This window comes from Copadichromis virginalis, linkage group LG18 (genome assembly GCF_057382275.1).
Source record: "Copadichromis virginalis isolate Kocher_CV1m ecotype Utaka linkage group LG18, C_Virginalis_male_GT1.1, whole genome shotgun sequence".
Taxonomy (NCBI): Eukaryota; Metazoa; Chordata; class Actinopteri; order Cichliformes; family Cichlidae; genus Copadichromis; species Copadichromis virginalis.
The window spans coordinates 13,324,538-13,351,833 of NC_140635.1; the positions used below are offsets into that span (position 1 = coordinate 13,324,538).

The following is a 27,296-nucleotide window of genomic DNA, read 5'->3' on the forward strand; positions in this document are numbered from 1 at the left end:
AGAGGGGTCCACCCTATTAATTTCAATTTTAGTATTCATCCCCTGCTTAGCTCTGCTTTTTCTTTGCTTCCCTTTCTTCCTCTGCTGCTCTCAAATCCCCCTTTCCTGCTTTCTCATTTTCTTCCTTTTCCTCTCCCCCTGCCTCCTCTCTTCTGTTCTCTTCCCTCCACCCTCCTCGTCCTCGGCAGCGAGTCCTACATTGCACTCTGATGACCAGCTGGAGAGAGCAGCGTTCGCTCTTTCATCTCATCTCAACATCCTCTCAGTACTTTGCACATCTCTGCTGTATAGTTTGCGCTTTCTTCCCCCCGTTTTCATCTTTTTAATTTGATTCCTCACTCTTTTCGCCTCCCCCTCTCTGTATGTCATCTCTTCTCCCCCAATCTGTTGTTTCTGTGTTTGTGTGAGCGAGGCCCAGAGTACATTCTAATCTCCCAGTTCCACATTAGCGCTTTGCCTGCAGCACCTTCATTAGCTGTTCAGCCATGGCTCAGCGTGCGTGTGTCTGCATGTGAATATACTTGCAGAACTTTTGCACCCAAAAATGCCTACACCTGAATGCCAGTTTGCATGTGTTGCAAACATGTGAGAGTGTGTGCGCACATGCATTCTTCTGCTTGGGTTTGTGTGTCGGATTACTCAGAGACTGCTCTCTGTTGATCGGCGCTCTGCTGCCATCTGCTGTTTGACAAAACAAACTGCTCAGCTGGACCAAAGTCACGTAGGACACCAGCACAGCTCTGGCACCTCAGTGGATGAGCTCATCTCTCGTTTTGTGAGCATATCAAGTGCTGCCTCTCTCTCTCTCTCTAAGTCTGTGTTTCAAAGAGGAAAGAGGGGGTCAGAGGATCTACAGGCTTGGATTACTCAAGAATGAGGATAGCTGCCATCAATTATTTACCATGTACAGTAAATATGCAGGAAATGTCTTGTTGACATTGTCACACTTTCAGCATATACAAAGCCTGCAAACAGGATCTGAAATACCCAGCTAAACAGCTTCAAGCTGCTTTTGTTTACCTTTACTAAATATCACATTGTGTATATACTGTAAATGTGTATATACTGTAAATGTCATGCAAATGTGTTGGGTTTTTGTTTTTCTGCCCTTTAAGTTTTATTTCAATAAGTTCATGTCTGAGTATTCAAGGACTTTGTAAGACGTAATTTTCTGGAAGCACAGTGGGAATAATTCCTTTGCTAACCACTCTGCAGCCACAGCTCTTCTTTAATCATTTAATCCTTTCTGGTTATTGCTTTGGGATGTGCTTCTTAATGCCATTTGTAAAAGCACCATAAAATTTATAATTATTATGTGTGATCTTTACTTTTCGCCTCCTCTGTGTGAATTTGCATCTTCAGACAGCAGAAAGCCTACCTGGCCACCCAGGGCCCGCTGGCTGAAACCACTGAAGACTTCTGGAGGATGCTGTGGGAGCACAACTCCACCATTGTTGTCATGCTCACCAAGCTACGAGAGATGGGACGGGTAAGACGCGAGCGCAGACTAAAAATGAGATGACAGTGTCTATACGTGGGCTAGTTTCTTCTTTCAAGGGTTGAACTCCAAATTGTCTAACGCCGTCACTACTTTTGAGACTTAGATTTTAGTTTTAGGATGCGCATCCTCTCTCTGAATTATATGCCTGCGAAGTATAGACTGTAAAGCTGCACTCGGGGAACACTTAGCGTAACACAAAGGCTGGATACGGGGGCAAACCGCAAGTCAGGCTCCATCATGGCATACCGCTCGTTAGCCGCCCCCTCAAAGAGGTACTGTTAGACTGTTTTGGAGGTTTTTTTGTTTCTTAACCTTCAAACAGTGCGAAGTTGGTTCTTTTCAGTTGTAATGACAAGTTAAAATAACCAAGTGTTGGCTCCAAATTTTAAGGGTACAGCATAAAAATCATATTGTCTAAACTTCACTTTCAGCGAAATGGCAAAAATAAATCTCTCAGATCATCAGTCACATTCCTTACAGGGAAAGAAATGGGACACTCATCTTGGCAGCAATTTGATTAAATCCATAATATCTTACTGTGAGCTGTTCTGTGATTATGCAGGTGATTCTGACAGCACTCAACTGCATTTTACAGCTTTTATCACCCTCTCAGCCGTAATCACAGCTGATGAAAAAAGCTCTCATGCAAATCATCGCTGTAGTTAAGAACACAAACAAATTATGTAAATATTTTGCCACCTAAGATGAATCAGGTAATATTTCAGAACCACAGATTAGTCTATCAGGATTTTCTTTTGTAAGCAGAGCCGTTCTCATGACTCCAAATGATTAATGACGTACAGTAACCCGTCCTAAAAACATACCAATAACAAATCGGAGCAGTCATTTTTCCCCTAATGGAGAAAGGTTGTTTAAATTTAAGAGCTGAAAGTTTCTTCCTTCTCTTTTTCTCTTGTAGGAGAAGTGTCATCAGTACTGGCCAGCAGAGCGGTCAGCCAGGTACCAGTACTTTGTGGTGGATCCGATGGCTGAGTACAACATGCCTCAGTACATCCTCAGAGAGTTCAAAGTCACAGATGCCAGGGTGAGTTCACTCTGTGTGTGTGAAACGCTGCATATGTGCCCACGTGTGTGTGTGGACTCGAATATGTCTACGTACATGTCTTCAAGGCAGTGGAGGTGGGGAGGTTCATTGGCATTTTCCACAAATACAGCCGTCCAACCAAAAATCCATCTTAATTTTAGGTTTTCATCCGAACGCTGACATTCACGCTAAGTGTTAAGAATTATACCGACTGTAATTTCAAGGTAGAGATGATCAGAACGCGCTCTGTGTTATTTTTCCTGACAGGCTGACATCAAGTGAATGCGCCATCAAACATTTTCACCCGGATTTAGCATCAGCGTGCTTGTGCTATGAATCGTACGCGTTTTTTGTGCTTCTAGATGTGAGCGTGTGTTGTATGTGCGCGTGCACGCCGGTGCATGTGTGTTTCACGATCGCTGTGAAAATACATGAAAAGCATAGCCTTCAATCCCTGAGGGCCAGTACTGCAACTCCCTGTGATGCAGTAGTTTCAATGAGCTATAAATATACTTTACTGTCATCTGAAGGCTCCCAGCACAGCAACACTCTAATCCCACATCCACTCTTTCTTTTATATGGGTGTGTGTGTGTGTGTGTGTGTGTGTGTGTGTGTATAAATATATGTTCCTCTCTGCAGTTTGCAGACCTGAATATTTGTCTATATGTATGTTTTCGCTTTGTGGGCCACATTTTATGGTCCCTTCTGCAATCCTGTATAAACAAAGGTTGAACAAATTATATGTTTAGAAATGCGCTCATTTACTCCGCATAATTCTGACACTACGCTGCCACAAATCTGTCACTGTGATCCAGGTGGTCAGCTTTATTCATACTGCGTCTGAGGTAGATATTTGATGATCAGACGGCTGCAGTGACAGCCAACAGGATACTCATAAACCTCAACATGAAACCCTCTGCTGGGTTGTTGTTTATTTTTCCCCCCTTTTGAGTTCAAAGCACAGCGAGATCTGTGAAGCGCACACTCCAGAGTACAGCAGAGAGCTATCGGGTCTCTCTTTTAAATGAAACTTCTCTCTGAAGCTCCATATCTGCTCCCCCCTCAGGATGGCCAGTCCAGAACAATCCGCCAGTTCCAGTTCACCGACTGGCCAGAGCAAGGAGTGCCAAAAACTGGAGAAGGCTTCATAGATTTCATTGGACAAGTGCACAAAACCAAGGAGCAGTTTGGACAGGACGGACCAATCACTGTACACTGCAGGTGAGGAGAACGACTGTGCTTTGGACTCTGCTCCCACCACGACTTAAATTTCAGAATATTTAGAGAGCAGGTGTAGTAATACTGTCTGTGTGTGTGTGTTTGCTAGTGCCGGGGTGGGCAGGACCGGAGTCTTCATCACCCTCAGCATCGTGCTAGAGAGGATGAGGTACGAAGGTGTGGTTGACCTCTTCCAGACAGTAAAGACGCTTCGCACCCAGCGGCCCGCCATGGTGCAGACAGAGGTAAGGGCGATGTACTGATCAGGCGATTGTTCCCGCAGTGACAGGACGGCGTTTGAAAGTCAGCGTTGTATATTTCTCTGATTTAAACTCTGTGCAGTCTGAAGTGTCCCTTTTCATTTTGGTGCCATAAAAGCAAAGACTTACTGACAAATCCTTCCTTAATCAAAAAAAAAAGGTTGTTGGGAGGAGGGGAGGGGGGTAAGAAATCCCACAGCAAATTCAACTAATGCTATCAAAGCAGCCCTGCGTCAGATTCTCTTCAAGTGAAGAAATCGTAAATACGTTACATAACAAAGGATATTAGAGGGAAAAAGACATGATGTGAATTCAAATGAGTTCATAAACCTTTTAAGGTTTATGATATAAAAATGTCTTTTTAAGATATAAAAAGAAAAGGAAAAACATTGTAGCGCCTCTAGTGTAAATACTGAAAAGTACTACAGCTAGTTTTGAGAAAACCTCTGGCCTGCTTTTTAAAGCTTTGTTTACAAGAAACCTTAATAAATGCAGATTACAAGAAATGCTGCTTTAAACCAAGTTAATGAATATTTTGTTGGCTGGACGAGACCAGTCATTATATTTAACAGCAGGAAGTTCGATGACAACTTTCTCACCGTCTTCTTCCTTCTTCTCCACAGGACCAGTACCAGCTGTGCTACAGGGCAGCACTGGAGTACCTGGGGAGCTTTGACCACTATGCAACGTAACCACTCCCACCGAGCACCTTCCCCGGTCAGACCTCTCAGGAGTGTGCCAAGTGTCCCATCTCAGCCGCCATCCAATCACTTGATCCCCCCCCAGTCCCCGCCCCCACCCCGCTACAAACCCTGTCCCCTCGCAGCTACCGGAGGGGCGGAGAAAGGGATGAGCTTGCTGACCCGTTGACGGTTTTTATCCATCACAGAGATACACGCCGAGTTAACCAACCACCTGAGATTTTTTTGCTTTAAAATAATAAAACATTACAGTGACTATTGACAACTATGACAACTCTTGTACAGACCCGACGGCGCAGACTGGCAGCTCGTCTCTCTGCTCCGCCGAAGCCAATCCTCCCTGATTGTCAAAGGCTACTGGTAGCACAAAGAGAGCATTTTCATTTTTTTGTTGTTGTTGTTTTTATTGTGTTTTTATGATTCATTTTGTCAAACGTTATTGTTTAATATACATTTTTTGGGGGTTGTTTTTAATAATCGTTTTAATATCATGCATTTCTTCTGTCTTAAACTGCCCAGCAGCCTCGGGTATGCATTATTTTCATAATCATTTATAGGGTACTTTAGCAGAGGGGACATGTGTTTTTAACATGTTCCTAGGTACTAATACAGGAGGACCACTGTTCTCTGAGCTGCTCTCAGATGTTTTTTTGTCACATCACATTGTTGTTTTTATCATTTTATGTGTCATAAACGTTGTTTTTGGTCTTACTCAGTTCAATAGCTCAAATTTTGCCTTTTCACTTGCCGTTTCAAGTGTACGGAAAAAAAAATCAACTGAGAAAATTGATTTCAGCGCACAGACTTGCTGTAGTTGTCTTGTAAACGTGGTAGCTAGCTAAAAACACAAGTGAAATATCTAACAAGAGACTAAATCAGAGTTGTACAGAAATGGAAAGCACATTATTTGTACGGTTTTTGGGTTGTTGTTTTTTTTTTTTTTTTTTTTTTTTTTTCCTGTTTTGTTTTGGGGGTTTTTTCATCAGAAGCCTATGGCATTGAGGCCTTCATACTCCACTGAGGAGAACTTACCTGAGGAAAGACAGACTTTTATACCCAAAGGGTAGGCGACAGAATATAAACTTCCGCTCTCTGAACATAGATGCTCTTCAAGTCCCTCCCATCTCCTCACTCACCATTAACCTCGGTTTGCTGGAGTGGAACCACGCAGACCAGACGGGAGCGGAAGTGGTTCATATGGGCTGAGGAGCAGAGCCATCAGCGTTGGTACCTGTACAGAATCAACCATTCCTACCAGAGGGAAAAAGACTCAGCCCTTTGGACTGATATTATTTTATACAGAAATAGAACTATAAATATATATATATATATATATATATATATATATATATATATATATATATATATATATATATATATATATATATGATTGATTATATATATGTACAATTACACATAGATATATACACAGCTTCAAAAGTATATTGTTAAAAAGGATAAATTCTGCTGATCTACCTAGAGACACCGCAGAGAGCCTGCTGTCCTAGCGTGTGTATTAATGGAAACACCCGTTGTATCTACTGTACTACCATAGTAACTTTGACAGCCGGTTGTTCGCCCGAATGAGGAAAAACAGCACAAAACCCCCCCACGCACACCCCGACCCCATCGAATGGACGACTCCTCACTCGCCACGGGCATCGCACCGCTCAAGCACACAGCTTCTCCCACACAAACTGCAGGAGGGGAGCTTCAGATCCACAAAGATCCTAAGTGTGGTGGTGGTGGGAGGAATGGGAGGGAGTGGGGTGGGGGGACTTGAAAACGCTGGCAAAAAAAACAAATGTTCATTTTTACCTTGTGAATGCTTAGTGCTGTAGGGGTTCGATCTGTTGTACACAGTCTGTTTTCTATTTGTTGATAAAGAACTGGAATTTCAAAAGAAACTGTTGATGATAAAAAAAAAAAAAACCATTGATGTTAATAAAGTTACATAATTGGGTTTTTGTACAAAGACTGGCCTGTGGTCCTTTGTTTCTTACTAAAAGTGAAAAGTTTACATCTTACAAGATGCTCTTTACCTCGCGCTCAAAGAGACACCTGTGACCGTGCCTGCTTATCGCCCACTGAGCATGTGGTCGCTCACAACTGTTTTGTGATGCATGGCTGCTATAGTTGCAGTTAATTGAGTTTCCTTTGTGTTGAGGTATTTCTAAAAGTGTGTTTGTGGAGTGGTGGGGAGAGTCTCTGACTTGTGAAAGATGCCAGCCCCTTAGTACTTTTTAGATTTTAATCTCCCCCCACCCCTTTGGAAAGAAAAGTTTTCTTAATTTCTTAATCAGCTTCTGATTATACCTTTGTACACCGTCTAAGGCAAAATAAGCACAACTCAAGGCTTCCACAAGTGTTTAAATATGTGGTTCATTTCACATTAGAGAACGCTTGATTTGTTTTTCTTTGGTTTGAAGCAGAGGAGGGTGCTGGATTGAAGTGGGCGGGGCTGTGACATCCTTGCTTCTGTTGCTGTAGAGTGAACTCCACCCGTATAAAAGCACATGAGCTCAAATTCAGACTTTTCATTTATACGTATAATGTCTCATCTTCCTCCTGTAAAATGTATTTTTTTATGTATGTATATTTGGCTTTACATTTCAATGTGCCACATTTCACTGACTTTAACAGCTGCAGTGAGGTGCGAATGACAAAGTGATCATTATTAAGTGTCCAAAGCCCATTTTAGTGATGACTAGTGAATAAATGTTATATAAGAGTAGTCATTCAGTGTTTAGCAAATTTTCACATTAACTGTGTATTGTTCGTCTGATTTGTAGCATAAACTGTTTATAAAAGTAGGACATGACCAGTAACTCCCTGAGAAGCCTCAACTCTAGCGTTTTAGCCATGACCACTAGTAACCCTGTTTAGCACCTTGGTTCACTCACAGACTGAAGCTGGTTATTAGTGCCAAATAATGGAAAATACTAGTACTTTACTCATAGAAACTTGAGAAACTTCTTGGACGTGCTGTTAGTAAAATGAACTACATAGCGCAGGCCATGTTGTTTTAATTCCATGAAAACGGACCAACGCCTCAAACACATTTCACTGTCAAATTAGCAGAGGAGAGGGCTAGCACACAGCTACAGTCTCTGTTGGCATAAATATAAAAACTTTCAATCTTTAAAAAAGTGTAAACGTGAGTTTTTAAGGAGAAGACACACTGTTAGGTTTTTGACACTGTCCCCTTACAGCAACAAGGTCCTGGGTTTGAATCCAGCCCAGAGCCTTTCTCCCTGTGTCCGTATGACCTTCCTTGGGGGTACTCCAGCTTCCTCCCATATTCCAAACACATGCATGTGGTTAGGTTACTTTGTGGTTCTAAACTTCCCATAGTTGTGTGTGTGTGTGAATAGTTGTCTATCTCTCTGTATTAACCCTGCGACAGACTGGTGACCTGTCCAGGGTGTACCCTGCATCTCACCCCTTGACAGCTGGGATGGGCTCCAGCACCCCTGCAACCCTGAATCGGATAAGCAGAAGAAAATGGAAAAACATGTTGAAATTAAAACTACTTCTGCTCAGAAGTTTGACATCCCAGCACGACAGTCAAGAGGGTTTGATTTCCCCGGGGGCTCTTGGAGGGAGCCTCAGGAGGCCAGTGGAGGAACTGCTGTTTACTGCTGGTTTGGAGTGCTCTGTTCAAATGGATCGTCACATTTTTCTATCGGCCTGTTTCTGTCCACCTGTCTGATTGGGAATGATCAGCAATTGTTTACTTGTGCTTCAGTGTGGTAAAACCCTCTATTTATTCTGTCTAGAGCTCTGCATTTACCCTTTCCACCTTTACAAGTATTGTTTTCCTTCGTAGTGGAGGAAAAAACGAGTATCCATGTCACGAACAGGTCCTTCTGTTTGCAATCAGAGGTGCAACACATCTGAGTGTCAGTGATGATTCAAGATCACATTGATTCATCAGTGCCTGAAAGCTCAATTTGCTGCATACCTTGGAGGGATACAGGAAATGAGTCACTGAGGGAGTGATTTTTTTTTTACCCAAGACCTAATAACAGTTTGGTGGTTGTTTGCTCCTGTTGTCATGGAAATGCTGCTGTCACTCGTATTTGAATAATGATGAGTTTTGATGAAGCGGTTGTTGAAGTTTCGAATTTTTACACAGTGCAGACAATTTCAAGCTAACACTTTGTAATCTTAACACACGTGTGTATATCCAGTTTATATCCATGTCAGCGGATGTGCTCGGAACACCCCGACATCTCCTTTTCCCCTCCTCACTAGAAGCCCACACGGACTGCTAAATCACCACCTGCTGATGCCTCATAACAATAAGACGGGGGGCCGGGGGGTGAGTGGAGCTGAAGAACAGCCTGCAAAGGGTTTTATATTTATAATTAATCAAGTTTGTTGACTAAAACATGGAAATAAACCATCTCGTGCGAGTGATGGATCTGTTGTTGCTTTCAGCGTGTAGTAGCAGGCCCACGCTAAAAAGGATGAATGAGCTTAAGACAAAAGCACACGAGCATGGATTTAAAGGATCATTTTTGTTGCTGTTTGTAATGTGCTGCTGTATCTGTTTTGTTTTTTGAAAGTCAGACGGCATCATAATTTTCCTTTTGATTTGATTGTGCGCTTTTAACTGCTTTAAATTCACATCTCTAATGATTTAAGTGCTGATAGTAATACTGATTAACTGCTGGTTTTTCTGTTGTGCACAGTGGCCCTTAATTGTAGCCCTGGTAATATTTTGTATAGCAACAAACAGTTTGTCCTCATGATGGGTTTTTTTGTTTCATTTTGGGATTTCGTTTTGTTTGAGTTTTTTTGCTCTCTTTGTTTTTAAATGTGCTGTTGTTGCTGGTGGAAGTTAATTTTGTAATGTGGAATTTCAGCTATAGCATTTTACAAAATGTTGTTTTTGGATTCCTTAGAAACCAACTGAGGCTGTTGTGCTCATATGAACAGTTGCTTGATTCTGTGTTAATTACAGCTGCCTTTAATTTCCAAGGAAATAGCAAAGACAACAGTTTATTGCTCTGCTATCACAATCCTTACGACACACCATGAGCGATCTGATTAGGTAAGGAAATCTAAAACTTACAAAATGAAATGTTTCTCTTGAAGTTGCTTGCTGATTATGAATCGTTTGTCACAGATTTGATCAACTGCGCTTCCAAAGTGAAGATGACTGTGAAGGTGAGGTGCTGTGTTTGAAGATCAAAACCCATTTGGAGGAGCTCTTCTCTGACAGCCACCTGGCAGAGGACGGCTTCCTGCTCAAACATGTGCAGAAGAACAAGCAGGGTTTCGTCAGTCTCAAGCTTCTCACTTCTTTGAAAAAGGTACAAAACACAAAAAACATTTGGTGCTTTCTGTGGTGTTTACATTCCAGCAGTTTGAATGAAAACAATCCAGTAAAATACGAACAAAGCTGAGGTTGCCCGTGTTTGCCACAGATAAGGACCCTGACCAAAAACTGGTACATGACTCTGGTGGGAGCATTGTACTCAGACCTTCTGGAGGTGAATGATGAGTCCACCAAAGTGAGGCGCATAGAGCCGCTTCCCAAATGGCTGATGTGTTCCCCCACCAGCAAGCACCTCCTCGCTTGGAACTTTTCCGAGGAGCAAAGCAGTGACGACGGTGCAGCCCGAGGCCCGGAGCCCGCTGCGCTCTCAGAGAATGTGCTCCAAAAGTTCAGCATTTACGGCAGAGTTACTTCACTCCAGATTCTGCCACCTGGAAGGGAGCTTCCCGCAGATATGCAGTGCTACGGGAAACGTCACAAGGAGCTTGGCCAGCACTTATGTGCGGTGATCAAGTTTGACAGTTTGGAGACCGTTCGTAAGGCCTACAGTGCCCTGAAAGCAGAAGAGGAGAAGTCTAACGGGAAAGGCATGTGTGTTGTACCTATGGGATTCCAGTCAATGCATCATTTCACTGAGGACGAATCCCCAGAAGAAGCAAGCCAAATCCTTCCCGAGGAGGAAAATCCACCTGAAATCCCAGAGAACTTAGTCCAGCAGGAGAATTCTTCACCCACTGCGTTTTTTGATGAACCTCCAGACACACATCAGCCAAACGCGTCCACGGATAACCCTGCACCGCTGAATGTTGACCCGATTTCCAGCAGCTGCAATGGCCAGTCCTTCCCTGGTTGGAATCATAGTGACAGTAGGATGACGTGGAACTCTGGAGACTGCGATAAAGAAATTTCCCAGAGCCCGTGGGTGCTCAAGCGTAAACTAGCGGCCCTTGAATTGAACCGCAAAGAGACCGGGCACCCGAACGCACCCAGCTCGATTCAGAGGGTAATACGTCAGCCCTTTGGCCCCGATGGCACCAGTGGTTTTCAGCTCAGAGTGAGGCACCGGGAACAGCTCGACCTCCCTCGGAAAAAGTGACATTAACAGATTTATTTAAAAAAATGTTTGAATTAAAAGCTGAGAAGCAAAAATATTTGCTTTGCAATAAACAGCACACGCTCTTTAAATGTTTGCATCTTGATTGTTAAGACCTTGTTCATTCGGGGGGGGGGGGGGGGGGGGGGTGTAGTTATAAACCACTGACAAATGGGGGCAGCATTTAGCCACGTTCACACTTGTTCACACACACTGCAAACGCAGCATGTACATTGAAATCAGTACATTTCAGGGTCTTTACCTTACAATACAAAGCACCTTGAATCCTTGTTATTGTGATTAGGTGCTATATAAATAAAACTAAATTGAATTGAATACATTTTAGCAGGAAGTTTAAATTTTTAACCCAAACTCAGGATTTTAAGAGCTGGAATGAAAGTGTCTCAGAGTCTGTGCACACCTCTTTTGAAACCTGAGTGGCCTCTGCACCTCTGGGGCCTCAGCCTGTCTGCTCACAACTGCAAATTGTATTGTATATTTGTTCTCTGGCAGGGATGGATTTACCTTTTTACCGCTTTCCTTAGACAGAAGGCTTGTCTTTCAACATGAAACACTCATAAAAGGCCCTCATTGTCTGAGTGCATCGTTTTCTGTTTAGATTTTGGTTCTCTAAAAAGCAGTTTTCCACTCGCCGAGATGACATTTGGCGAAAGGTTACTTGTCCAATCATCAAACCACGTCTTGTGCAAGACGTGCGTAGTAGCAACATTTGTGCCTTATTTCCAGCCTTTCTAATGACACCTCAACTGGAATGGTCTGTTTATAGTGTTACTGATTGAGGGCTTCCTTAAAATCTTGCCCAAAACTAAACAAAATGTGTTTCTTCACTTATCCACGCCTAGTGGAAAAGATTCAATCACAACGTGTATGGAATTCTATCATATTGAAATTGGAAACATGCTATGTTGCCCCCCCACCTCGAGTATTCTCATGTGTCAGACTGTCTTCGTGACTAATGTAATCGTAACTTTTTGAGCGAGACGTTTTCGTGTATACAGATCAAGCCTTTCACTCGTACAGTATCTGGCTTGATTTAGCAATTAACAGCTGTTGGGTTTATGCTGCAGCTGAGGCAGGTCTATGAAAACTTTACACATCTGTGAACAATATGTACAGAGTATGTTTCTGTCCGATGTTAGGAAATGTCTGTGTGCAGATAGCTCCTTTTTGAGGCTGGAAAAGCACAATATTCCCTGCTAGGTGGAAGTCATTATGTCTTTACATAGGCTGTTCAGGCCAGTTATTGAGATGTCTGTTAAATAAGTTAGTGTAATAATAATATTTTGCACCTGCCGACTGTAATGAAAAGACGTTTTCTTTTTTCCATTCTTCATTTGTTCTGTTGCTTTTCTCCAAGTTGCTGAGGGTTGTGTTAAAATGCGTTGCCTGAACTTTTGGGCTAAAAGAAATATCTACCCCTTCAGGTCACTGTGATAACAACCTTAGAATAATATCTGTTGATACACAAACGACACAAAGCTTTGGGCAAAGATTCCTTTGGTTTGTCCCACGCAACGATGAAGGAATTTTAAGTCTTAGAAATTTCACACTTGGCCACATCTCCACCCCTCTTGTGGAGCTTTGATTTGTGTATAATTTGGCCTGAGGAAATCTGAATGACTCATGTTGTGAGAATGAGATATTTGTTAGCAAATAATTAGTTTCCTGTTGGTGTGCTGGCTTTATTACTGTGCTGCTTTATTTCCAGAAACGATTCTGGATCATACATCCTGTTTACCTGTAGGTTAATGCAACCCGCTCCACGACAGCACCTGTGAGGCTTCGCGTATCCCCCTCAGTTGTCTCCCGACTGATCGCCGTTTGTTTATACATCGCTGACCCCACACACCTGAAGCATTTCCCCCTGTGGCTAGGGTATTTATTTAGATTACAGTGTGGAGCGCCTGATACCTTCCAAAAACACAACCATCTGCTCCTCATTTGCCACTCAAGGCTAAAATACTGTATTGGAGGGGATGTGGATGTGATCCTGAACAACAACATCAATGGGTTTATCTCCAGCCAGCTGTAGATTGGGTTATCATGAAATACCTCTGCTGTGATAATTCTGTTTACTCGGAGTTTATGTTGTCTTAGCCCCCTTTAAACCAATTGTGAACTTTCTTAATTCCCACTAAAAGATTGGAAGACACTCGTTTTAGCAGACCCCGCTAAACTGCACTGATCTGCCCATTTGAGGCTATTACCAATTGCCTGCTTAAGATGGCACGCTCTCTTGTGGCAGAAGGTAAATGTAAGCCTTTACTCAGGCCAAAGCATCCTTTAGTGCTTCTGGAGAGAGATTATCATGTCAGGAGTAATCCGACTCGGCCCACAAGCACAACTATGGAGGAGGAGGAGCATGAGTTGAAGGGGAAGGCACTCGGAGGCATCGGAGAAGCTCTGTGCTCCACTTACGGTAACTACACTCTCCCTCCTCACCCTAACCCATCTTCACGACCCGCAGAGTTGTTCTTGCTTGAGCTGAAGAGGAGACCTGCTGCTGGAAAAAAAAGGGTAAGGAAATGTGCATTATCCTTCATCGGTGTTGTTCCTTGGAGAAAAAATAATCATAAGGCAACGGAAATTCACAGAAATTCACAACAGATGTGATAAAAGTAAAGAAATCTCTAAGATCTGCTTATTACATGCCACCGTACCCTGGTTCTGCTCTGTTCTCCCATTTTAAGGTTCAAGTTTGCAAAGAAGACCACCAGTTCTGTATGGGGAAGCATGAAGACATGAGTTTTCTGAAGTAAAACTGACCACTCAGTGGCTTCTCTAAACATCCAGCTCTCCTCTTTTTGGATGGATAAGGCTGAATGCCATGAAATGCATGCTTATATTCAGAGGAATGCTGATTCTGATCTTTGCAACTTAAAAGATTTCTATGGAAGTGCAAATATGATGGAAGAATAATACACCCTTGGCTTGAATCAAGTCAGGACACCTCCCCTACTTGCAGGCACAAGGAGTTGTGATGATTTTTAGAAAACAAGCAGGAGTACTGTCCTCACTCCTCGCCTGTGATGATGATGGACTTACCCAGCCAGCACTCGCCTGTGGAGGTCAGCTGAAGACGACGCCACACAGCTAAGTCTGGATTAGCCGGCCGAACGGTAAGGACACCACATCTTCTTTTGTTAGTCTAAGCCAGCAGCTTATGAGGAAGGCGTTAGGTGCTGCTGACAGAGATGGCTCTCCAAGTGCTGGGGTGGCAGAAAACACACGTTATCCGTGTCAATAAGTGGCTCCTCGGTAGAGCCACATGACAATAGCGCACTACGGCCTGTCACAAAATGCTTGCAGAGCAGTAACCGCTCACTGGTCGCAAAAGGGGGTATCCCGTGTTGTTGGAAGAGCAAAAAGAAAAAGAAATTAGCACTCTGATTTTCTTGCAACCTCTCAACACTCAGAAGAGTTTATTTTGCGAGGGAGGAATATTTTTCTTTGCCTGTCATTTGCCCAACATGGTGGTTTGCCTCATTCTAATGCATGAGTGCACTCTAAATACGCGCTCCTTTAAAAAAAACTTAGTTCCCTACTTAGACTTGATAAGAAACTGGGAATTTGGCTAATTATTTTTTTGTATTAATCATTTCAGGGATTTCCGCACCTTTAATAGTTTAAATAATTAAGAAGATCAGGATCACAATAGAGGCGCTTGATGACACTCATCCTTGGCATTTTTTACTGAACTGATGATCCCTTTTGCACTAAGCCCATATCATACATGGAGATTATACTGTATCTGGCTGTGCTCCGAGAGGAGGGATAGCGGCTAAGCCTAAAGTCAGTTGAGCTGTTCAACTTTCATAACCTCCCAAAGCTGCTCATATAAACTGATGGGGAAGCTGAACACATGTACTACTCCTCATTGCCTCAGTACATACGTGCTGCATGCATATAATGCAGACACTGCTAGCCTAAAGAAAGTATGGTCAATAAATGCAAAATCTCAACATATTTTGGATGTTTGTACTTGCTTGTGCTTGCTGGCGTGGGTCATATTCGAAAGTGTTATTCAGTGTGTGCCAGATGGCCGCCAGCCTTTTGTAAAAGCAACATCAACATGTTTAACATGGGTTTAGAGGTGATGTTGTTGTGCTAAAAGAGGATCCGACAGAGACAGATTAAGAGCCAGGATAGACTCTTTAGAAAGCAGCTGAGACGCACATAAAAAAAAAAATGAGGCAACGTTGTGTTTCTCTGCCAAGAATAATGCAATCGCTTCACATCAAAAGGGTGATTCAAATGTCTGCACTGCACTTGGACTCTCTCCTCCCATAACAGCACAGGCCAGAAATACTGAGACAGGTGTCAAATGTGCATCTTTAAATCTACCTTCACCTCACTCCTCAATAATCCTGCTTTAACAGCAATAGGTATGAGTTGTGCGATTCCGTGCTAAGCCGTTGGGTCACTGGATTAATCCGTATCTAATCCAGGGGACCCGATAGTAGGCCTTCTAAAATAAAATTGAAACTTTTTAAGCCACTTACCCAAATCCAGTGGACGAAAAAGGATACCAGAATCGTGTTTAAAATTCAAAGAATGTGACCAAAAATTGTCACAACTTTTCCGGCATTGCTCAAAAGCTTCCCTTTTTGCTCAATAATGAACATCAGCTTTCTAGCTAACAAGGAACAGGCTTGTTTTGATTATCCCATGGTCTCTGAGTGACAGAGCACGAGCCAACCGATGTGGCTACCAGCAAAATTACACCACAGGCTTTTTTTGGTTGCATTAGAACCGGGGCCGGATATAGAACAGCCAATCCTGGCTCTGAAATCCCACTTTATTTTACAACCTCTTAGCCCACCCTGGTGCCACCACAACAAAGCTGGCTCACCAAGTTTGTCACTTTGCTTCTTCATTATTCTGGCATTTTGTGGGCAGGTTGGGATTTAGTGGTGGAAGAGCCTGCAGGTGCTCATTCTCTGTGGACCTTGCATGCTGGGCTAACCTCTGAGCTAGAGGTGTCTGACGGATTAATACAGACACACACACAGAGCGAGACCTGTGCTCTGCCACCAACACTGCAGCCAGGTGTTAACCCACGTGACTGCAGATAAAGCCGGCAGGCATTAGTGCTAATCCCGCCCTGATCTTTGGAATATGTCCCTATTACCTCCCCAAGCACTCTCTAGCTGTCCCCAGGTCTCCTGATGGTCACTTAAGAGGGAAAAGACAAGACAAAGCCTCGCTAGGACTCCAAAAAGCACGTTGTTTCTTTGCAGCAACATAGTAGGTGCCTTTCCCACTCTTTGGTTTGCTACTGCTATCTTACGAGTGCAGGTATTTACGGGGTGTGTTCAGAGTAATACAGAAACAGCCAGTCACATGGCTCCAGCGAAGCCGCAACTCACGGTGCATTAACAGTGCTCTGTAGGCACAGGCCTCACGTTTATGCAGTGGCAAACACACTGTGGTTAGACCTGGAGAGATTTCTTGATATCAAGAAACAGCAAGATGATATAAGAAAGATAATCTAGTCTTATGTGATGGATTTTAGCATGTGTACACCATAGAAGTGAAGTGGGTGTCTGGCCAACAATTGAAGGTTGTACTTTGTCTAAATTTCTAGACAAGCATGCGTCAGATGACTGGGAAAGAGTGAAACCACGCAACTGCTATACGTGTGTGTTTATGGTATGTATGAGTCACAGAGAGAAAGGGAGACAGGGTGAAACAGAAGAGGCTGTATTTAGAGAATATATAGGAACAAATGCTGCTGCATGGTGAGACATTGAAGTTGGTATCTGCTTCTTTTTTTTCCAGCACAAAGACGCTCTTCATTTTTGCTGTTCTGTGATCTTCTGTCACAATGACCGTGTCTCACTGGTCTCGATCCAGACTGGCTGACAGGAAAGCCCCCCTATCTGCTGTCTTCATTCAAAAGTAAAAACCACAAACGCCGCTTATCCCCATTTTGACAGATCTCTACTTCATCCGTAGGCTGTGACATTCTGTTGAGTGTCTCCTTCTGGCCAGAGAAGGAGGGGTTTGACACGGGTGCCATGCTGCTATATAATTACATTACCACCAGCTTAGAAGCACCAAGGCCACTGACCCAATTATTCCCCGAAAACGTCGATTTTATTGTGTCATTTGAAAGAATGCGATCTTTCAGATCATCCACAAGAGCTCAGTTGATCGCTGCAGATCGGCCTCCAACTGCGCCATGCGTGCATGCATGCGTTAGAGAATACATAATGTCTCGGGAATGGCTTTGACAGACTTAAGCATTTCTGGATGAACAGTTCACTTTCATGGTTTGCCTCAGACACGTTAAGAGCCTTCTGGGACTGTTTTCTCTCTGCTGGTAGCTCTTCAGGTGACATATGGCCCAGAGCAAATGTCAGGTGTGCTATCACTCCCACACTCTCTCTAGAATCACAAAATCCTCATTTCCGGCCGTTTCCATGGCTTCAGACTGTTTTCTCGACGTAAATAGAAGATTTTATCCCTTTGTTTTGGGCCTGACACAATCAACCGGCCTTCATATGCACACACTGGAGCATGCATGGGCATATCATGATGCTTTGTGAGGGCCAGACATGTTGTGTGGGAGCTGGTTTAGTTGTTTTTGCGAGTCATCTGCACTTTTATACCTCTGTTTGAGGATGAGTTTTCCTTCTGCTACAGAGTCCTAAGGGATTCCACTATATCCTCTCTGCATTTACTGCTCTTCTCTGTTTGCTAGGGAACGAAAAAAAGCAGTATTTGTCCTCAGGAAGTCAGCTACTCATTTACATATCCATTGCTCTCCCAAGAAAACGCAGGTGCCTCTTCTCTCTATCAGTAAGTGTATATATATGTCCACAGGGGTGGGGGCCAGTTACACATATTAAATGTCTGTGCTGATTAATCATCCGTGAACATCTGAACAAGCTGCAGTGTGATCCTTGGCACTTTTATTGGCGCCAATTGACTGCAGATGTGACTAATGTGTTTCTGAGTGGTGCAATTATGACAATCAAAGTGTCTTCAGGGACATGAGATCAGTGCTTGATGATGAATCTCCATCCAGTGGCAGAGACAGTGGAAGACTTATCTGTTCTTTACGAGGTAATTGTTTTATCAGGATGAGCCACGGAGGCTGAGGACACCGATGCATCTCTGCCATGTGAAATCGCTAACTCCATGGATTAATAACTGCCCAAAATTGGCCTATTAATAGCATAGGAAAACAAAGCTCTCATCCTTAGCTGTGTAGAGTAGAAAACGGCTTCATTTAAACTGAGAATTCCACAAGTTAATGCCTGGTGGACCGAGCTCTCTGCCGTTAGGGTTTGGGGTCAAAGAAACAAAATGAAAGTTCCCATTTAGGCCTCCATATATAACTTCTGAGGCCTTCGCAGGCGAGAAACAAGCGTCAGACATATGGCCAGTCAGTGAGTAACATTCGGCCACAGCTACCACGCCACCTCCATGTTTGATTTACTTAGACTGTGTGTCAATTGAGGTTGCTAGGTGAAATGTTTGACTTTCAAATGATTGTCGTCGTACCCCTTCATTGTGCAGAAGCCGCTTACCACGTCAAACACATATGGAATTATGAGTGATGACTCAAGCTTTGGCTGATATGACTGGTTATACCTGTTTATATGCTGTTTGCACCACTGCAGCTCATGCGCACAGTCCCTTTCTATTTTCCATCTGTGTTGTCCGAATCACGCAGATGCAGAGGAGTGCAGGGAATTTTCAACCACCATGAGAAAACTGCAATGCTCCTACTGTTTTTGTCTCTGTCCTGTGATCTATAGGAGTTGCTGACTTTTAGAGAAAACACTTATTTTAGAGTTTTGTTTCTATAAAATATCGGGCAACCATGCAACATGTTTTCTCATTGTAAACAATCCGACTGCCTGCATACATTCCCCTGCAGAATCCGGCCTGGCAAAGCACTTTCTAAAGCTGGTCTGGATTTGCTGTTAGTCACTGCCAGTGTACTGTTTCCGGCTCTGGGGGAATGCTTTGCTCATTGCTGACAAGATGTGAAGAGAACAAAGCAGTGGGCTTGTAAAAAAAAAAATATATATACCAGTGGTTTGACATTAAGGGAAAAAAGAAAACATGGCACATAAGTCCTCCAAATTGAGTTTTGTGGCTGCAGTGTTGCTGCATCTGTTGGAAGGGAGGGAAGATAAAAGGGTATACAAGCTTGCACGTCCTATCATACATAGAATTCCAAATAGGTGTGGTTGAGACATTGTAAAGGAAGGAATGTGTTTTCCCTCTTTTCAAAGGTTTTTTGGGGAGGTTTTAGAAATTGGGGGTAGAGGCGACTCAGATGCTCATTCTCATCAGGTATTTTTATAAATTATTTTCTGCAGGTTTGCAGGGGTTGCATCCCGTTTGTCTTCAGCTCAAATAAGGAATGGCAGTCGTGTTGTTTTTCCTTTTTTCTACTTTTTTCACTTTCCCACACATCTGCATTCTTGGGTGTCAGCGAGTGATGTCGAGCTCACAGATCGTGACCTCACTTATAGTGAGAATGAGCTGGCAGCAAAATCAGAGAAAGTAAACCGGTGGTAAATTAAAAGCCCCGCTGCAGAAGCCTCACTCGAGAGAAGTAGATTTGTGGAAAGGTCGCAGCAATGTGATGGTGGTAGATATAGCAGTTTCGACACTGATGTGTCTGTGCTTTAACGTGACAAGTTCAAAAGTACATGGCTGAAGGCGTGACTGTTTAAACATGTCTGATGTTGCACACTTTGCCTCTCTCTCGCTCTCTCCGCAGAGTTTCAATGCTCCTCCACATTCTAAGATGAAGTTATGGAAAGGTGCTACTTTTGCCTTCATGCTCTGTGCTGCAGCCCTGTCCACCATCCTCATTAGAAACATGGCCACCATCAGACAGTTCAAGCTTAACACAAAATATCCATCTTCACCCTCGTCGAGACCGTCTGCATTATTAGAATCAGCATCCAAGACCTCACCGCCATCATCGTCATCGCCCTCCTCAGAATCAAGGCCAGTGCCCCAACAGATGGGTGATCTGCATCGGAGGAAACGCTCAACAGACGACATGAAATCTTTCCTCTCAGAGTGTAAGATAAGCTGTAGTTTTCATCTTCACAAGCTTGTGAAAGGGTTCCGACAAAACACTCAGCACCTGACTCTGTTGCTTACGGAGCAGGTTTAACTGTTCACACACTGATGTCAGTTAGCACCGGTCATAGTTCACCGGTTCTCCACAGAACACCTCCAACCTCTAAGATGATGGTCTTTTTTTTACCTCACATTGCAACAGTGACAGACATTCATCAACAAACCTCGCTCTGTGGAACTTAAACACTTTCTGTTTAGCTAGCGCTGATAAGGATAGTTTGTTGCTGTTACGATAGATAACATTTTTGTGGTCCTCTGTTTGCACCTGACTTTGATTTCCATGCCAACGTCAGTGCATTATCTGTGTGAGCCATCTGTTCTGTTGACACTTCTGATTGTTGAAAATGTTAGACACAAAATTACACAGAAACCAGATAATCCCACCTCATGACCTGTCAATAACACTTTCTGTTGATTTATTCCCCTTTTTTTGTCAGTTACCATGATGTTGCAGAGCTTCACCGAGGGCGAGCTTCAGCACATGGTCGGAACTGTGCTAGAAACTAAGCGAAGGAAGAGCCGGCGGCTTGCTAAGACCCAGGGCCGCAGGACTAAAAGGGCCCGAAAGCCCAAGTCGTGCACCGTCAGGACGCTCGAAGTGAAAGTTAATGAACTGGGTCTCGAATATAAGAGCGAAGAGACTGTGCGGCTGCGCTACTGCAGTGGCAAATGCGTTAAACACCGGGAAAACTATGACATGGTCATGAAGCACATGATGACAGTGGGCTTCAGAGAGAAGGGCCGCAGGGACAAAGTTAGCATTCAGCCCTGCTGCCGACCGATTGCATTTGAGGACTTTACCATCCTGGACACAACAGTAAACCCCAGCCGCTATCAGAACATACACAATGTATCTGCAAAGAACTGCGGATGTGTATGACCCAGAGATATGGACTTCTTTATGCTGCTCTCTCTCTCTGATGGAAGAGTCATGGTTGCTGTTAACAGAAAATCTATGGAGTATAAACTCAATGAGAGGAAGATGTGAATATGTTCCTGGATGCTCCAAAGCAGCTTTTTTAAAAAATAATAATTTTATTTTTTTTTGTTGGACAGATAGACTATGGCATTTGACCATCAGTCTTCACAAGCTGAGACAGTGTCACGTGGACACCAAGACTTGACATGTACAAAGGCAGACAATGGCTGCTTAAATCACAAGTTTTTATCTTTTCTATCCATGTAGTAACACTGTAAACTGTGGTGTAACAACAATGTAGCAAGGTTTTGTTTGTGATGTCATATTTCAGTAGTAAATGAAACAGATTATGATTTATAAGCTGTAGGGGACCAGATCAGTGCTGTAACTGGACTTCATTCCCACCGGTGTTAATCACAGGACACTTCAGCCTCATGGCCTGATTATAATGTTTTGTGATCTGGCTTAAAGCGTGTTGTTATTACAGGCCATGACTTTGGTTCCCTACTTCTATGCAATGTTACTAACTGCAGTGTTATTACACAGGTAAAAGAAAAAAGTGTTACTGATTAGAATTTGCTAATGCAAATCTATAGCTCCAGGTTTCATGCTCACGTTAAAAACTCCAGTGTATGTCGATTTGTGTTGAATAACAGCAACAGAGCAATTTAAACATTTCACACATCTGCTCCCTTGAGTTCTACTTTCTCAAAATACCCCAGTCTAAAATACACAATTACCCATAATTTTCAGGAATTATTTTCCCCAAATAATTGCCATAACACACCAAGTCAAATCAACACGCGCGGGAATCCACAAAGTTACATTCATAAACATCGCACGTATCAGGTTGCCGGTGATATAACCCGTTTCATTTTTGTCTCTGGGTGTCATTTGTGAATGTTTACACTTGCACGGTCATTAGCTAATTTGAGAAGCAGGTGTAAAAGAGAAAAATGGTTTTAGTGAAAAACTAAAAACTTGGCAAAGTAGATGCTGGGATCTGAAGTGATGTTCGCACCTCTCCATAAAACCATGTAACCTTTCTAATCCAAAACCCACAGTACAGCCTTCCACTGGCCCTTCAAATGCCTCCTTTGTTGTATTGCCTGGTTGACTTTTAGGGGAGAAAAAGCTGTTGAAATGAATCATTAAGCATCTTTTTCACCTTCGCCGATTTTTATTTGGTTTGAACCCATAGCAACTGGCTGAAGTAAAAACACATTATGTCTGTCTGGTTTTTTTTCCTTTTGACTTTTTTTTTTTCCGGGAAGGTGAAATGGAGATGCGGTGCATCTTTTTGTTGTTGTTCTTATTGTATTTATTTGGGAAATAAATTATGGTTTTGCATATTTATTTAGATTACCACACAGAAATGGGACAGCTTATCATCATTAAGAAACTGTGCCAAAAATGTTTATCTTACATTCTATACTGACTGCTGAATAAATATAATTTCAGACGTATGGATGTTTATCGTTTCTCCCAAGTCACTGATTTTGGGGGTGTCAAATATTCTGTACTCAGATTGTATTTAAAATAGAAAATAAATAAAACAATAAACTTTCAATGTATCATCCTCTTGATAATTGCAGAAATTTCAAACAGAAGGTGACGTCTTTGGTGAAGGCAGGATTGGCTTATGATCATATTACAAGAAATAAAGATTAAATATGCAGCGCCACTGTCATGATATTGTATACAGTGCTCTGTGAAAGCAAAAAGAAAATTCTGTTTTTAAATGATCATTTCATTTATTAAAGGGAAAAAAAAAAAGCTACACAAACCTTCCTGCCCAATGTTGAAGTAAATTGCTCCCTAAACCTAATGAGTGGTTGTGCCACCCTTGGCAGCAAGAACTACAATCAAGAATTTATGATAACTGGCAATGAGTTTTTCGTCTCTGTCACGGTCTGGCTGGCAGACCGTGGGAAGATGGGGAAATAGGACCCAAACGCCGGACTCTTCAGTGCAACAGTGTTTATTTACAAGGTGGTGAAGTAAACAACAATAAATCTCCAGTTTCCCAGACTCCCGTGTAGTGTCTTCTTCCCAAAAGTCCCGGTGTAGTGCTCTCTGCCCCAGTGTCCCTGCACTCCCCGTGCTCACTGCTCCTTCTCGTCCCACACTCCTCCTGAGGGGAAAACAATAGAGGCAGCCGTTAACACTTATCCCAGCAGGCATACACTCACACTTGACTTGTTTGAAGACTGACGTGTAGTCAAACGCAATAATCCAGCGTCGGTGGAAGCTCCATCGCTCATCTAAATAGCTCCCCCGACGAGCCCAGATGAGGAGCAGGTGTGCGGCCAGGACTTCGGGTGTGGCCAGCCCTCAAGTTAGACCACGCCCCCAGGGCTGAAGGTGCCTGTAACTTGGCCACAGCAGAAAGGCAAAACACACACACACACATACCTGCCTACATACAGATGTGCATAGGGGCAGTGCAGACAACACACCAAATAATAATAATAATAACAACAATAACAATAATAGTCACAGTCCCCACTGCCCACGGACCCCGAGTCCCCAGAGCCGGGTCCGTGACAGTATCACTGTGAAGGAATTTTCGGCCTACTTTTTTTCTTGTTGTTTTAACTGTTTTAATTCAGCCACATTGGAGGGTTTTTGTGGTCTGTTTAACGTCGTGCCAGAGCATCTCAATCAAATTTAGGTCTGGACTTTGACTTGGCCACTCCAAAACCTTCCTTTTATTCTTTTGAGCCATTCAGAGGTGAACTTGTTGATATGTTCAGATTATTGTCTTGCTGAATCTAACTGAATGTGCTTGTGCTTTATGAAATGACAGCTAGACATTCACCTTCAGGATTTTGTGGAGCAGAGTTCATGGTTTCATCAATTACACTAAGCTATCCAAGCCCTGAGTGGCAAAGCAGTCCTAGATCATTACACAAGTAGCACCTTGTTTTAGGGATGATGACTTTTTATAAAATGCTGGCTAGTTTTACACAAACCCTCCAAAAAGTAGCACTTTTGTCTGGTCAGTGAACATGTTTTTCCCCCCCAAGTCTTGTGCTTAAGGAGTAATTTTGGTTGGACAGCAACTCCGGGGAAGGTTCACCAGCGCATAAAGTTTTCTCCATTTGTGGATAATGGGTCTCATCGCAGGTCCTTAGAATCCCAACGACTTAGAAATGGCTTTGTAAGTCTTTCTATGCATTTTGTATGTACTCAGGTTATCTTTGCCCATCCATTTATTCTCTAAGGCGTGTTTAATTCAGGGTTGCGGGAAGGCTGGAGCCCATCCCAGCAACCATAAAACAAGAGGTGGGGTAGACCCTGTACAAGTCACCAGCCTGTCGCAGGGTAACACAAAAAGACAGGCAATCATTCACATGCACATTCACACCTATGAGCAATTCAGAATCACCAGTTAACCTAACCCTACTAACTGTATGTCTTTAAACTGTGGGAGGAAGCCAGAGTACCGGCATAATAATGCACAGACATCATCCTACTAGTGTAGTCTACTATTACAATGTTTGAGATGACGTGTTTGAGATCATTAAACAATTTTTGAATGTTATCTTCCGTCTAATATTAAAATTAGTTTGATGATCTCAAACCTATAAGTGTGACAAATATGCAAAAGAACTACAAAATCTGAAGGAGTCAGATACTTTTTCACAGCACTGTAATCTGTTATAGCAGCTCTGTGGCGCTGAACGAGGCAGCCCACAGAGCTTTCACCCAGACAGTGACAGGGAGTAACAAAACAGCAAACATTGTACTGCCTGTGAATGTATTTACTTTCAGTTATTGAGATTTAGAAAATAAAGAAAGTAAGGCCGGTCTTCATCTCAATATGAAACACTGTGGTTATAATGTTGTTTTTTGTCAAAACATTCGAAAAGCACTTCACAAAAACTAAACAAAAGAGTATTAAAAATGCATCAAACACCATCCTGCCGTTAAAAAACAACATCATAATTCAGACGTGTAAATCTGAGGGACAACATAATCCCCGGCAAGATCTATTGTTTACTCCAGTCTGAGAAACCGTTTAACCAACTAGAAATAAGCTAAACTGTAAATTTGAGACCTGTTTTAAAGTTATCAGTAGGAACTGACTGGGAGTGGAGACCCTGGGGGCAGAGTGCTGCAGAAACAGTAGTCAAGAGGAGATTTTGATGTGGGGAGAATTTAAAACACTATCAAATAATCCTCTCAGTGAAATCCCACAATTCTTTATAAGCAAGCTAGTCTTCAGGGAATGTTTTTCTCTAAGATGCATAAATGCATCCCTCCAAGCCCAGAACATTGTCTCAAGAAGTAAACTTTTTCAGGTAGAAGTAAACAACCTTACTTTTTTCTTTGACCACCATGCAGCTTTTGGTTTAGTAGAATGCTTTCTTAACACTTGAAGAGCATTTTCTTACAGGGAAATACCCTTAAAAAGTACGCTTATCTCAACGCTGTGCTGTAACTAAAACAAAACAAATTTTGTCAGTATTTCGAAAAGCAGAAAGTTTAGGTTTGGTTTTACCCAGCTTCTCAACATCTGCCTCCACTTAAATACAGTGTAGGTGGAGATAAATTTGTTTGTGCTCGTAGCATTGAAAAATCAAACAGAAAACATTGCACACGAGAATTCATGAGAAAGAGCAGTCCAGTTATACTGGATAATCTACAGAATGGGCATAACCTTTTTCATGGGAAGGTTTTTACACAAAGGGCCCTTTATTTATTTTACAGCTTAAGGATTTCTGATGTAAAATAAATAATCCCCTAACTTTTTCATTTTCACTTCGAAATGTTGACTGATGTCTTTGTTTACTCATTTTCTGTTTAGAATAAGAAACATAATAAGCATTATTAGTAGTAGTAGTAGCAGCAGTAGTACAAAATGATACTAAGTGCAGGTTTGGTTTTACTTCCAGTACAAGACTAAAAACTACACTGCAAAACTGTTAGCTAACTAGACTACACTGCAAAAAAATAGCTAACTAGCTAAGCTAATAGCTTAGCTTGTTAAATTTGGTCAGTGACAATCTTGTTAACGTATACCACATATGTAAAACAGCAGCAATATAGCTTAGCTAACCCTAAATACTATACCTTTAGTTTAAATTTAGTCCCTTGGAGGTTGACCTGGAAGCCCCATTCTGTACTGGATTTTCATGTATAGTAGTCTCTTCTCTGCTGAGTAGAGCTGTGCCCGTCTGTGACTCAGACACCAAACAGCAGTATTAGTGGAAGAATCCGGAAAGGTAGGGCTTGTTGTCTTTTGTATACCTTGAATCCCTGTATTAGCGGGCAGCATTGTTTGCATTTATAATTGCACTCTGGTGTGCCTGCAATGTTCTGCCATGGAAAATTAAACTTGCAAGTTAAATACTGCATGGACAGCTGCTGAAATGTAGTAAACTGACAAGACTTCAGAATTGTCTCTGAGCATTTGAACAGCATTTGTCTACAGCAGGGGTGTCAAACTCAAATACACAGTGGGCCAAAATTCAAAACTGGAACAAAGTTGCGGGCTAACATTAATATTTATTGAAAAACAAAATCTTCCTCCAGATTTAAGAATGAATCTTTTCTTATGGACTCAAACAAGTTTTGCTGAAAAACTGAATATGGTACAAGCAAAGCTTAATACTAAACGATATATATATTAGCTGTATAATACCAGTAGGCCAGCTCTAATAGTAATTTGTTATGGCTTCACGGGCCAAATGTAATTAGGCTACGGGCCAAATTTGGCCCGCGGGCCAGAGTTTGACACCTATGGTCTACAGTGACAAAATCTATTATTAGATACTGAGGTATCATCTTTGTAATACAAATATCCTGTGTTTGCACTGTACATTACCATCAACCAGTTTTAGGCATCCACATCACCACAACTTGTAGCTGAATGGCTGGGAAGATCAGTAGGCTAGGCCATGGGGTATACCCTCCAATGTAGTTACTTTAAATAAAGCATTAAGCTTGATTGCTCGATTGTTTCATCAATAGGCTAAGTAATGTTTGCATTTACTGAGCTTTTACTTGAAATTACAAACAAACTGATGTAATTTCAAATAAGTCTCTAGTGAGGCTGTGTTTAAAAAGTGAACTTTGTCTTTGTTAAGATGCTATAGCAAACTTTAATCCAACCCTATTTAAGTGT

General features: G+C 42.4%; 3 protein-coding genes across 13 annotated transcripts in view; all 3 read left to right on the plus strand.

Moving 5' to 3' along the window:
- Positions 1-6,704, plus strand: part of LOC146687412 (receptor-type tyrosine-protein phosphatase F) — a 158,067-nt gene extending 151,363 nt beyond the window's left edge. For all 11 annotated transcript variants that reach the window (XM_085438509.1, XM_085438510.1, XM_085438511.1 and 8 more), the window contains 5 exons: positions 1,363-1,489; positions 2,421-2,546; positions 3,614-3,768; positions 3,875-4,010; positions 4,649-6,704. In XM_085438509.1, the coding sequence (XP_085294635.1) occupies positions 1,363-1,489; positions 2,421-2,546; positions 3,614-3,768; positions 3,875-4,010; positions 4,649-4,717 (613 nt within the window). In that variant the 3' untranslated portion in view covers positions 4,718-6,704. The remainder of the gene's footprint in view (positions 1-1,362; positions 1,490-2,420; positions 2,547-3,613; positions 3,769-3,874; positions 4,011-4,648) is intronic.
- Positions 6,705-9,636: 2,932 nt separating this feature from the next.
- larp6b (La ribonucleoprotein 6, translational regulator b) lies at positions 9,637-11,206 on the plus strand. Its single transcript, XM_085439808.1, has 3 exons — positions 9,637-9,785; positions 9,861-10,047; positions 10,162-11,206. Exons 1-3 carry the CDS (start codon positions 9,769-9,771, stop codon positions 11,107-11,109), a joined length of 1,152 nt encoding a protein of 383 aa, XP_085295934.1. The 5' UTR covers positions 9,637-9,768; the 3' UTR covers positions 11,110-11,206.
- A 2,374-nt stretch (positions 11,207-13,580) lies between these two features.
- Positions 13,581-22,737, plus strand: LOC146687414 (neurturin). Its single transcript, XM_085439846.1, has 4 exons — positions 13,581-13,644; positions 13,818-14,246; positions 19,874-20,183; positions 20,682-22,737. Exons 3-4 carry the CDS (start codon positions 19,901-19,903, stop codon positions 21,122-21,124), a joined length of 726 nt encoding a protein of 241 aa, XP_085295972.1. The 5' UTR covers positions 13,581-13,644; positions 13,818-14,246; positions 19,874-19,900; the 3' UTR covers positions 21,125-22,737.
- The last annotated feature ends 4,559 nt before the right edge of the window (positions 22,738-27,296 follow it).

What these genes read in the sequence shown, in the direction of transcription:
- larp6b (XM_085439808.1), top strand. An exon ending in TTCTCACTTCTTTGAAAAAG is followed by an intron (nt 10,048 to 10,161) that starts GTACAAAACACA and finishes TGTTTGCCACAG; the next exon opens with ATAAGGACCCTGACCAAAAA.
- LOC146687414 (XM_085439846.1), top strand. Translation starts at nt 19,901, where the DNA reads ATGAAGTTATGGAAAGGTGCTACTTTTGCCTTCATGCTCTGTGCTGCA. An exon ending in GAAATCTTTCCTCTCAGAGT is followed by an intron (nt 20,184 to 20,681) that starts GTAAGATAAGCT and finishes TTTTTTTGTCAG; the next exon opens with TTACCATGATGTTGCAGAGC.